At 44.0% G+C, this 12,695-nt stretch overlaps 1 protein-coding gene across 7 annotated transcripts in view; it reads right to left on the bottom strand.

The window, feature by feature from the left end:
* Positions 1–259: 259 nt before the first annotated feature.
* Positions 260–12,695, bottom strand: part of Pparg (peroxisome proliferator activated receptor gamma) — a 129,410-nt gene continuing 116,974 nt past the window's right edge. For 6 of the 7 annotated variants that reach the window (XM_034512398.2, XM_076940302.1, XM_034512397.2 and 3 more), the window contains exon 8: positions 261–712. In XM_034512398.2, the coding sequence (XP_034368289.1) occupies positions 465–712 (248 nt within the window). In that variant the 3' untranslated portion in view covers positions 261–464. Of the gene's footprint in view, positions 713–12,695 lie in introns of all 7 variants that reach the window. The other variant, XM_034512395.2, reaches the window with a different exon arrangement.

Here is a 12,695-nt window from a genome sequence, read left to right as displayed (position 1 = left end):
CCTAATTGGTTGGTTCTAGGCTAATGAAAGACCCTGTCTCAAAGTGGGTAGATGACAGTCCTGAGAATGAGCCAGCTTTAGAGCTGTCCCTGGGTCTCCACACACATGCACAGCACCTACACACACATAAACATATATATGAGCACATATGTATGTCAAAGAATGAACAAGAAAGGAGGAAGAAAAGAAATAAAATGGGGGAAATCCTCTCCACATCTGTGATGGCAGATTCACACATTCACTCTTTAAATACTATACACAATTTCATAATGTGGTAATTTTTAATATTAAAAGTAAATTGCAAATGTATCTTTATAAACAATATGCATAAAATAGATCATGTTCTAAAACTTTTTGTTTTTAAATGCTTTTTCACAGTAAATTTCTTAGGTGTTAGATTTTTCCCTCAAAAGAATAGTGCAATCCATAGAAGGAACACGTTGTCAGCGGGTGGGACTTTTCTGCTAATACAAGTCCTTGTAGATCTCCTGGAGCAGGGGGTGAAGGCTCATGTCTGTCTCCGTCTTCTTGATCACATGCAATAGCTGCACGTGCTCTGTGACGATCTGCCTGAGGTCTGTCATCTTCTGGAGCACTTTGGCAAACAGCTGGGAGGACTCTGGGTGGTTCAGCTTGAGCTGGAGTTCCAGGGCCTGCAGCAAGTTGTCTTGGATGTCCTCGATGGGCTTCACGTTCAGCAAGCCCGGGCGGTCTGGGAGAACAAGAAGACAAAAAGAGGCTTTGTCAAACCTTCTCTGGGACTCTAACCTGTGCAGTTTCAGCCTTCCCTCTCCCCAGGCTGGAGGTGAAATCCAGTTCTTGAGCTGTAGGCACATGCTCCACCGCAGAGCCAAGGCCCCCATCCCTACTCTTTCTTAAGCAGGTTTGAGGAGTGAGGCTCTGCAGCTAATGGGCAAGACCCAGGGCTCAAGCCCTTCCCAGCCAGGACTAACTGATGGGACACCATCAGGAGCATCCTATGTTCAACCCAAGGCCTCTTCTGCCAGTGTGCTTCTCTTCTCAGAAATCACATTTCCAACTTTTGCTCCTCTGGATGACTTTTTTTTTTTTTTTTAATAGCTTCTACCTATATTCTCATATGAGCCTTGCTGGCTTTTGCTTAGCACAGCACATCTCATTTCCAGCAAGATAAATGACTGCTTCACGTTGGAGGGGTCCTCCCCTCCCTACAGGGTGGCCAGCATTTCCACTGAGCGATGAGATTACCTGGGTTTTTCATCAGTCTTACTTTTGTCTTCTACTTTCTTTTGGTTTGTTTTTAGGGAAGGTCTCACTGTGTTGCCTAGGCAGACAATAAACGCTTGAGCTCTCTCTGCCCTCCAGGTTCAGCCTCTCAGTCTGTAGCTACAGGAGTGCAGTACTAGTGCTTGGTAGGACACCCTTGTATCAGCTTTACCAAACCAGGAAGCAAACACTGCGAATGCTTCCCCGGCAGTGTGATATTTGCTGTAGATTGTGGTGAATATGTTTTGCTTTTGGTTTTCCAAGAATTTTAAAGTTTTAAATTTGTTTTAGTCAGGAATGTTGGTTAAATTTTATTGATGGCTTTAAAATTTTTCTATTTAAAGAGATATGATATCTGAAAAGATAGGATTTTATCTTAACCTAGAGTAGTGGATTACATTAACAGATATCCTACGACCTTGTTAAGGTCTTATTTGGGGCTTTGTAACAACTTTGGGTGATGCGGTGGGGAGTGTTACTGTCTGAACTGGCCATTGCCTGTTTGGTAGTAACTGGGAACCAGCCTCATGAGCAGAGCTCTGTTTTGTTTTGTTTTTCTTTTCAGTTTTACCTGCCCCTTTGTGGTTTCTTGGAGTTTATTTGAAGAGCCCTCTGGCCGTGGTAACAAGTCCTTCACTACCTTTAACTTTTCTTCTGTGGCTTTTTATCCACCTAGGCTTTTTACAGCATATAAAGTAAGACAAGTACATTCTTTAGGATGGAGTTCTAGGACGATATTCTAGTATAATCTGGAATCTATTTTTATTATATATTGCAAAAAGTTTTTATTAACTAATTAATTGTGCATAATGATGAGTGGGCTTCCTCATGGCATTTCCATACATGTACAGTGTGCATTTTGACCAGCTGGTCTCCCGTTACCCTCATGGCTGCCCTCCACCCTTGCGGAACCCTTCCTCTCTTCAATGAGCCTCTCTGCTGTTGTCCTTATCCTTTGTATAAACTAATGGAATCTACCCTTTTTTATGCTTCTGAACTCAATGCTTTTTGTGTGTTTTCTCATTTTAAAATTTCATTTGTAAAAGACATCTATTTTTCTTTACAATTTTCTATTAAGCTTATTTATTTTAGCTTATGTGTGTGTTTTGTCTGCATGTAAGTATGCACACCATGTGCATACCTGCTGCCTTTGGAGGTCAGAAGAAGGTATCAGATTCCAATGGGTGTGAACTCCTGGAGGGTGCTGAGAACTGAATCTGAGTCTTCTACAAGAACAGTCAATGTCTAAATCATAGAGCCATCTCTCCAACCCTGCCCCCTATTTTTTTTTATTAAAATATAACCTTTAATTTTTTAATCAACTTAAAATTATATTTTTGTTTCAAGGTTTAACTCCTTTAAAAAATAAATGTATTCATCTTTCCTTTTTTCCCCCCTAATTTCTTGATTTGAGTGCTTTACTCTTTTAGTTTTGGGATTTCTCATGAGCTCATTAGGGCTCTAAATTTCCCTCCAGTGTCACTTTAGTTTCATCCCACAGGCCTTCAGGAACAGGTTCTCATTGTTCTTTTAAAACAGTCTCAGTCTCTCTCTCTCTCTCTCTCTCTCTCTCTCTCTCTCTCTCTCTAAGACAGGGTCTCACTATGTGGTTCTAGCTAGCTGTGTAAACTAGGCTGGCCTAGAACACACAGCGATTTGCCTGCCTCTGCTTCCTGAGTGCTGGGATCAAATGTGTTCTCTACCATTCCCACTGCTTTGAAATTTCTGAGTAAAAGTTTGTGTTTTGGTTCTTGTATCCTAAGTTTAGTGTTTGTTTGAATATATGGGTGTTTTCCTTAAGACCTACTGAAAGTAGGATTCATTTACAATATTTAGGACACACTCAGTGTCTTGCATTGATTCCTGAGGTTAGCCCCGCAGGTTGCTCACTCTGTTAAGTGTGGCAGCTCTTCCCCCTTCACCATAACCGTACTCACGTCTTACATCCTGCTCATCTGCTGCTATCCTTCTCCCCCAGTCTCAGTTTCTCTAGTTGTCCAGCTGCTCTAATAGCAGCAAGGTACTTCTATTCCAAATTCCTCCATCTACAGACTATCTAGAGAGACTCAGTGCCTGCTGCCTGAAGCCTCTTCACTTCATCGGAATGTCAGCTGCTTCTTCAAATGGAGCACCAGTGGGGTGGAATGCCTTCTCTTCACCCCTTCTTTCTTGCCCTCATCTTTTATTCTGAGCCTCATAGAACCTTATGATCACCTCCACTCTCAGCGTCTGAGGTTACATTTGCTTGATGGTTATATATTTCCTAGAGTGTGCTCATCTGATCTGAATACTATAACTTAAGTCCTCCTTCCCCTGTGTTGCCAGCACTGCATTCTCTTTCCTGCTGTGCCCAGGAAGTAGCAGTGTCCTGATGTCTCTGAACCACCAGTGGATGGATGCCCAGTGAGTGCTCGCTCAGCTGGCTGAGTTAATGGGCAAGTGGTTGTTCTGGCCAACAGTCCCAGGTGGAAGAGTATATTGTAGTTGGTGAACAAGCCTGAAGGTAAAATCACCACAGTGAAGACGTGTGCTGTGAATGGTGTTTTGTTTTTGCATATCTAACATACTCTTGTAATCTTTATCCACAGGCAAGGCTCAGAAGAACAGTGTGGTCTCAGGGTAGGACTTTGAGAACATTCTTTCAGTTTTGATTATTTTTCATTACAGAAGGAAATATGTCTTTGGTATGACTGTTTTTTTTTTTTCTTCTCTAACATATCCCATCGATTGGATTAAGTACAGGTTCCTTTGAAATTCAGCATTAAATGAAGGACTATGGGAATAATAACAACAATCAAAAGTTTCAGGCTCTGAGAACAGAACAAATGACTTAGTCCTGGCTTAGAGAATTCACCCCTGGAAGTACTGTATCTTTCTCAGTTCTGACACCATAATGACAACACTTGGGCCAGCAAGGCAGTTCAGCAGGTAAAGCTCTTGTTGCTGTGCAACCCCATTTCCCTGAATTTGAACCCTAGAACCATGTGAAGAAGGAGAATGGACTATCTTCTAACCTCCATATATGTTATCATGGCTTGTGTGTGTGCGTGCATGCTCATATATACTCAATAAAAAAAATAAACATTTCAAAAGTTATGAAACCACTGAAACTTTAAGGAAAGCTGGAATTTAGATTGGGGCTCTGGTATAATGACTGTTGAGCACCCCCTCCCCCCCCCCCCCCGCCACTTTAACAATATCTCAGATTTTGAAAGCCTGAAGCTGTGTGAATGTCCTAACATTCACAGCCTAGCATCCTCGATAGGCAGGGCTGAGTGAGGCTCCTGGGCGCAAACAGCCTGTTCTGGAGCCCTTCCTTCTTCCTCCTCCTTTTTGAGCAGCACCAGTGGGGACAAAACTGCTGAAGAGATCATATGAATGAACACAGGGTCTCTGTCAAACGAGACCCTGGCGTGCAAAGGATGGGCTGGAGCTTGGCTCCGGGAATGAAATGCAACCGGCTGCTCCAGGACTGGGGAAGGATCTGGTTTGGATTTTCAGACTCTTCTTTGGCAAGTCACTCTTTATGATGTGATGGATGATGTTTGGCTGAACGGCTGAGATGCTGTGGCCACAGATTAAATATATTTTCTCCAGTGACAAGTTAGATCATTTACTGATCAGCCTGGCTGCCCACTGCCCAAATCTCTGTTGAGGCAGCACACAGTTGAGGAGGCCACAGAGTAGAAAGGGCCACGGTCTCCATTTTTGTCTTCACCGGCTCCATGACCTTGGGTCTGACTGATTAAATTTGTTGGACTCAGTTCCCTCCTATGTACACTCTATCAGCGATCTCTAAATCCCTAAGTCGAAAGTTCTAAGATGCATTCTCATCTGTAACTCCCTCTAGTACACAGCTCAAATAGTTCAACTAGGGAAATAAATTTAAAAATTGAATTGGAAAAGCATATTCATAGGCTTACATATTAAACTTAGAACCAGCTTATTTAAAAACACGCCCCTATCCCCTCTGCAAAAAGCCAGTCTTTGGTCTTAGGTCAAAGGCAAAATGAATCTGTCAATTGTTCCCCTGCCTCTGTTCCTCATGGGCTTTGGGACCTCCCCTGCTCCCTTCCCTGTTTCTCTTTCCACCTCCCTCCACACGTTTCCTTGGACCTACACTGAGTTGAGACTGTGCCACAGACAAGCCCCAGAGCCTTCTCATCCTTTCCCTTTCCTCTACCCCCTGGGGCCCAGGACCTGCTAGGATAATCCCTAAAAGGCTATCTGAGGTCCTTGCACCTTGCTGAGGTGAGAGACAGGTCTGGAGTAGACTCAGAGTCAAGGGCTCTGTGTTGGCTAGGGCTGCCCAGAAGGCCCTTTGGGGAAGCCCTGTTGACTCACACACTCCAGGAGGCTGGAGTCAGTTTTTACATCCTTACTCCCCAGGCTGCAAATTGGGAAAGAAGCTTTCCGGTCTTCATTCACACAGTCCTGGGATTGATTAGAGAGCAACTGATTTAGGCAGATCTTCAAAGCTTCCATCTTATCCAGATCTGATTCTGCCTTGGGTACAGGGCTTCTCTGAAGCAGACTCAATGCTAGGCCCTACGAGGACCTACTCACCTGGGCTGCATTCCCCTAACACAAGTTTTCTCAGGAGGCTCAGGCCCCTACAGCAGCAGGCCACAGGTCAGGTTTCTTGAAGGACAGGCAGGAGGACAAAGGCCAGTCCTTCTGTCTGGTCTCTAGGACATATTGACTGAGACTTCCTACCTTCCTTGTTGGCTCGTGATGAGTTAAAATTGACTGTACTTAGCTCCTTTAAAGGGAGATGTCAGCTTGTGGAGCAGCTATTTATTGACTCATAATCATGAAGGACTTCCGTTCAAGTGTGAGGTGAACATTGAGGAGGAGAAAGTGTTATTAGAGACGCAACACTCTGCAACTCAACTTCTTTTCCAACTTACTCCACCATTTCTTTTATTGGATTATACCTTAAGATTCAAGATGGGTTCTAAGGGGACCTGGACCTGGACCTGGACCTGGAACCTGAAGACTCAAGTGTTGTCTCCCTTCCGCTTAAGTAAGTTTCCACATGCTTTTGGAGAACTCAGCTGATCTTTCCGGGGATAATTTGCTTTTGAAGGCAACCATACCACATCTCTCATAAGGCCATAGTGAATTACAGGACTAAGAACACTAGAAGTTCTTACTCTTTGGGTTTCTTCAAATCTTGCTACAGGGTGGGGTCAGGTCAGTGAGGGTAGGGTGGTGTATCAACAGCTGGGAAACAGAAGGTTTAGAGGTGTTTTTGGTGAGAATGGAAATTTGAGAGCGTAAGAAAATAATTTTTAGTGCAGGCATATTTGGGGCTTGGGCAAGTTTGCACGCTCACAGTTGAGAATACATGTGTAGGACGGCTCCAGAAAAGGCACAAAGCACAACGGCGGCATGTTCTGGGACATCTGTCTTGTAGAAATGATAGTTGGGGCTCGGGGGCACTTTTCTGATCTAATCTTCAGAGTCATAGTGACTGCTAGACAGAATGTGAACAGATTAAGCTATCGCAGTGTCTGTGGCCATTCCCTCCGACCCTTCCTCTCTAGGAAATACACTATGTAGGAGAGCGGGATCTAGTACAAGGATTCACATTAAGATGAACTAGTGAGATTAGACACAACATATATGTGTCCCATGCACTTGATCTGGGATGGGATCTTCTAGGTTTTAAGGGCAGTCACTGATCTGAATGTGTGGCTCTGGGTCAGCAGGACCAGTTCTGAGTACCAGTGAGAGCTTTGACTTTCCAATGTTCCACTTCTTCACATAGTGACCTTGGGAAAATTTATGAACCTCTCTTTACTTCAGTTTTCTTGTTTTAAAAAAGGAAGTTGGCTTAGTGGAACACACCTGTTGTCCAAAATACTCAGAGGCTGAGGGAGGAGAATTGCTTGAGCCCAGAAATTTGAGGTCAGCTTGGGCAACATAGCAAGACCTTGTCTAAATAAGTAAACGTCTAGGGTTATATTGCAGTGCTTGTCTGGCACACATGAATTTAATCTATAGCACTGCAAAAATAGTTTTGTTCACGTGTATGAGTGTGTGCACACGGAGGTGAATGACAGTCTCAGGCATCCTTCCACAGGTGCTACCCACGGTTCCCTTCCTCCCTCCCTTGTTCCTTCCCTCCCTGCCTCCTTTCCTCCCTCTTTTCCTTCCTTCCTGGGTTTGTCATATGGAGCTCCATCTGTCCCCGATTTCCCAGTGTTGAGATTATCAGCACGGGTCACCATATCTGGCTTTTAAACATATTTATATTATTTATGTGTGAGGGTGGTGGTGAATATATGCTATGTGTGGGTGTATGAGGAGGCCAGAGGAGGGTGTTTGATCCTCTGAAGCTGGAGTTACAGGTAGTTGTGAGTTTTTGATCCACCTAAAATGGGTTCTGGGAATTAACTCTGGTCCTCTGAAAGAACAACAGCAAATGCTCCTAATCACTGAACCATCTCCCCAGCCTCATAGCTGGCATGAACAAACGGGCAAGCAACCATGTGCACACACAAAAACAAAACAACCTGGGCTCTGGGAATTGAATTCCTGTCTTCACACATACAAGGCAGGTACGTTACCAGCTGAACTCTCTCTTCTGCTCATTAGGAAGGTAATAATGGTTCAAAGCAGAGCTAGAATGGTAAAGTAAGTCACAGTTTTCTGAATATTGAGTGTATTTGAGCATGAAGCAGACTTCTGAGCTTTGGCTCAGGGCTTACTCCTTCACTGGTCTCTCACTCTGCTGTGCTCCTGGTTTTCCTGGGTTCTCCCCTGCTTTTCTTCCCGTAGTCATTCCCTTGTTTTTCAGCTTTCCCTCACCTTCCCTGTTCCAGATGTTTCCCTCTTTTCAATCCTGGGCTGAAGATTTATTAGGAATGTTAGCGGAGTCAACCTAAATTAACGAGAGGTCTGACCAACAGATGATTTGAGGCCTGGGGTGGTTTACTGCTGCTATCAGAAAAATCAGGGTGCAGTAAAACAGAAGCCTTGCAAATGCTTCACAGATAGATATCATCTGCCTTCTGTAGGAGCGCTGTGCACATGCTGCTGGTGGACACTCCCTCTGACGCAGTGAAACATTCTTACACTTCCTTGTTCAAGCAATGATTTCACATTAATCAATGCTTTCTCTATGTTGGATAATAATAGGTTTAGCAGGATATCAAGCCTGACCAATATTTTCTGTTTCTGTCCACCAACTAGCAGCTCCATATCAACCCTCCTCGGTCCCCATCTCCACAGAGCCAGCTCCTGAACATGAACACATTAGGGACAAGGCAGGTGACACTCTCTAGGTTTGGTCAAAGCTAGTCTGTCCCTCTACAGGACCCCCAGGGAATGGAGCCTGGGTTTGATTCTGTTTCAAGGTCTTTGAGGATGGAAGTGGCTCTTATGAGTTCTGTCTTAGCCTTGGGCAGTCCTTGTGATCCTTCTAGCTCTGCCGTACATTCACCCAAGGCTCAGCCATGTGCTCTGCTACGAGTTTGTTCTTTCTGTGTTTTGGGTAGTTCTATCAGGACTGGTAGCTGGCTGGGGTGGTGGGGATGAAGAGTAGTGGAAGGAAGTAGGAGAGTAACCTTTTCTGAGTCCCCTCCAGCCTGACACACTGCTGCCTGCAAAGTACCTGGTGGCTCTGCCAAAGGAGACAAAAGTGGAAGGGCTGAGAAAAGGGCTCTTTGACTTTAGACCCTGATAGCAAACCAGAGACTTATCAACTTCAGATTTCCTACCTACACCCTCTACCATTGTCTCCTTTCCCAGTCCCTGCCCCTGTCCCTCTCTTTCTCTTTTCTTTTAAGAAGAACTTGTGATCACAGACGTAGATATGACTTTCTAAACACCTAGTTTCCTGCAAAGTCAAGGGAATTCTGGGAGGGGGAATCCACAGTCCTAGCTTCCCCGTCTCCTTGGGGGCTCAGGGTTAGGGGGTTTTGATCCTCTTTCTTTGGCTCCTCCTCCTCCTCTGTATCTCTTTCCCTTTGGGTTTTGTTCTCAATCTGCAACTAATCCCCTTAAAGTGATAGCTGATAAAAGGATTAGCTGAGAGCTCCCTAGGGGTATTTACTTTGTAGGAAGGGGTTTAAGAACGGTTGGTGGAATTTTAAGCCATTTGACTGGCAGGATGGAGTAGAGCTACTTCAAATGATATCACACAGGAGCAGGGGAAATTAGCATTCACTGTGAGCATAGCAGTGTCCCAGGCACAGTGCCAGAGCTTCATATAATGCTATTTTACTTGTTTGGGGAGCTGATAAGGAAGTTAAGGCCCGGGGAGGTCAATAATTGCTGCAACCGCACATCTAGGAAGTGGGGGAGGGGACTTTCAGACTCTTGTGTGATTCTGGAGCTTTCTCCCTGACCTATCCAGAGCTGCTGTAGCAGGTGAGAAGTTTCTTTTGGGCTGCATTACAGCCCTTATGCCCCTGTACCCAACCTCCCTGTTAGGTGACCTGAGGACCCTGGGTTCACTCTTTCCCACTTGCAGTTGAATGGTGCCCATCTGGAAGGCTGCCTGGGTCACCCAGAGTTTAAACACACATTTTGAGAGTCCAAAATGATAAAGTGCTCTGAAAAGCCACCGTGAGTGGCTAAGAAGCCTCTTCCTTGACTGCCAGTGTGGACAGGAGTGACTCAGCAGTTCCACTTTTAGTCCTGTCTGTCTCAGACACCACTGTTTGTTCAGTCCTGAGATGATGGCGGCCTACCCAGCCTGGGCGGAGGAGGAAGTTTCATTTCTGGAGCAGTTACAGATAAGGGGTCTTCTCTCCTCTACCAACAAAGCCTGCACATAGAGTCTCACATATATGCCAATCTATGGGGTGACTCTTAAGATGTTTCACTATTCCCCCCATTACCCCATCCTTGCCCCCCCAGTTCTTTGGTTTTCAGTGTTTGGGTGCCAGTTGCACACTCATAAATATACCTCACCCCTGTAATGCCAAGTGCATGAGGTTATAAAAACAGAGAACTAATGGGACATTTCTAGATAACTCAAATTGAGTCATTATTCAAAGCCATTCTGCCAGTCTCATACACAGTGTAGGTAGGAGCCCATTAGACATGTTAGTTTTAGTAAATCAGCTATTACTCTGACATGGCCATCTCCTGATGGGGGACAGGGGACAGGCTAACACTGGATGTCCAGCTCAAGAAAAATTAGATGCCTTTGTTTATTTTTAATACCTGAAGAAGAATTGGAAAAACAACTTTCCCAATGGGGAAGGAAGTTAACTATTTAGCTGGCATAGAAGAAGTAGGAAGCTGGCATAATGCTGAGAGTGTAGCTCAACAGGGAAGTCTGTGCTCACATGCATGAGGCCACAAGTTCAATTCCCCAGGACTACTAAATATGCAAAAATGTTGGTCTATTGCTATTTGTACTTATTTTTAATGTCCACTTTCAAAGTAGTTTGGATTTTATCTCCTTTTCACTTAACTACTATGGGAGATATTCACAGACTAAAACAGGTGTAAAGGCCCAGGGCTGAGTGAGTCAGAGTGTGACTATGTGGGGTTCCACTGAGACACATAAAAGATGCTTTTCCAGGGATATGTGCTACACTGGCTAGTGTAACTCACAGAAATCTCTTAGTAAAATGGAAGCAAGGCACATATCCTCAAGAACTGAAGGGTAACTAAGGTACAGGTGGAGGAACACTCCCAAACCTGGTAGTTGGTCCTTCTGCCCCAAGCCATCTGCTGTGGGTCATTGGGACTGAGCTGCTGAATGAGGTGCTTTGCAATGCCCCTGAGTAAGTATGTATCTGTCGGATCTACACAAAGTGTCCATATGCTCAGCTGTTTCCCTAGAGCAAGAGAAATGAAGACACAATGGTATTTAACAATCCCCACCAGACACCTGTGCACATGATGTCAGAGCTGGCATTAGGTATCCTCCTTACTCTCCACCTTACTTTTTGGGAAAGGGCTTCTCACTGAATGTGGAGCTTGATGACCCAGCTAGTATGGCTGGCCAGCAAGGCACAGGGATCTTCCCGTTTCTGTATTTCCAGTGCTGGCTTTTCCTAAGCCACAGCAGGAGGCTTTTTACATGGGTGCTGGGGTTCAGAACTCAGGTCCTCATGCTTGCACAGTGAGCACTTCACCGACCAAACAATCTTCCAGCCTGCTTATAATTTTCCTTTGTAGCCATTTATATCTCTTATAACCTGGCAATTGACAGTGTCTGGTTAAGTGGAAATATATATATATATATATATTATATATAATATATATATATATATATATATATATATATATATATATATATATATTAGCCATTTGAAGTTTATTGTCTCCCTTTGTGGGAAGCTTTGCAAACAATTGTGTTCAGGTGATCATTATATGACAAATATAAGAACTATAACACTGACTTCAGTTTATCACCAGCCCTAGGCCTTTCCCCAGCACTTTTCAAAGAGAAGCAAAGGGTTTGGGAAGATGGTTGCTTAGTGGGTAAAATGATTGCTAGTTAGTTAAAATTATGTCTTAAGAGGGCATTGGATATCAGTAACAATATATGAACATTCAGCTTCTAAAGAACTCTAAGACCAAGGCAATTAAGATCTTTATCTCAATTACTCAAAAGGCAGCAGAATTTCTCAGGTAAGTGCATGGTGATGGTGATGATGATGATGACTATTGCAGTGCTGGGAATTGAACATGCCCAGTTCTGCACATGCTCAACGTGGGCTCTGTCACCAAGCTATACCTCTGGCACCAGCCTGCCTATACTAATGGGTCTGAACTTTGGATCTATCAATTAGTAGCTATGTGACTATAGGCAAGTGACTTGATCTCTCTGAAATTCCATTTTCTCCACCTAAACTGGGGTATGAGCTGCACAGAGCTTCAGCAAAGATAAATAAAAAACTAGGAATAGAGCACACATCCTGGATTTTTGGGATATTCAACAAATAGGAGCTACTGCTGCCATTTTGTTTATCATAACCATCTGTCAACTTATTCCAGGTGTTGTTTTTGAATTAAATCTAATGAATTAACAAATATATCCACTGACCATGGTCCATGATGAAGCCTTGGGGCCCAAGCTTTTGACTTGACAGAACAAGGTCAAATTGACAAAGAATATCAAGTCTTCTTCGATGGACAAATGTATAAGTATGGGAATATAACCTCCTACCCACTCAACAGCCAGTCACCCAAAGAACAGTCTTTCCGAGCTGCTTTAAAGAAGGAACATTGCTGCGTCTTCTAGAAAGAACAGGGGGACACTCTGTAGGTGTTTGGCAGAAGTCAGACTTTAGAGGGTAAATGAGGGGTTGATGACTTGCCATCTGTTGCTGCTGTAGGGACAGTTGCAGTTTCTGTCACTCAGACAGCAGTGACAGTTTGCTGTGAAAAATACATTATAAAATCCAGTGGATTTCCTCCCTCATATCTTAAAAGTTTAGGACAAATCGAAATAGATTCCAAGCTGTTCTGAATTAACA

The sequence above is a fragment of the Arvicanthis niloticus genome, chromosome 9 (assembly GCF_011762505.2).
Source record: "Arvicanthis niloticus isolate mArvNil1 chromosome 9, mArvNil1.pat.X, whole genome shotgun sequence".
NCBI lineage: Eukaryota > Metazoa > Chordata > Mammalia > Rodentia > Muridae > Arvicanthis > Arvicanthis niloticus.
Note: the sequence above shows the minus strand (reverse complement) of the source record. Positions and strands in the feature narration are given on the sequence as shown.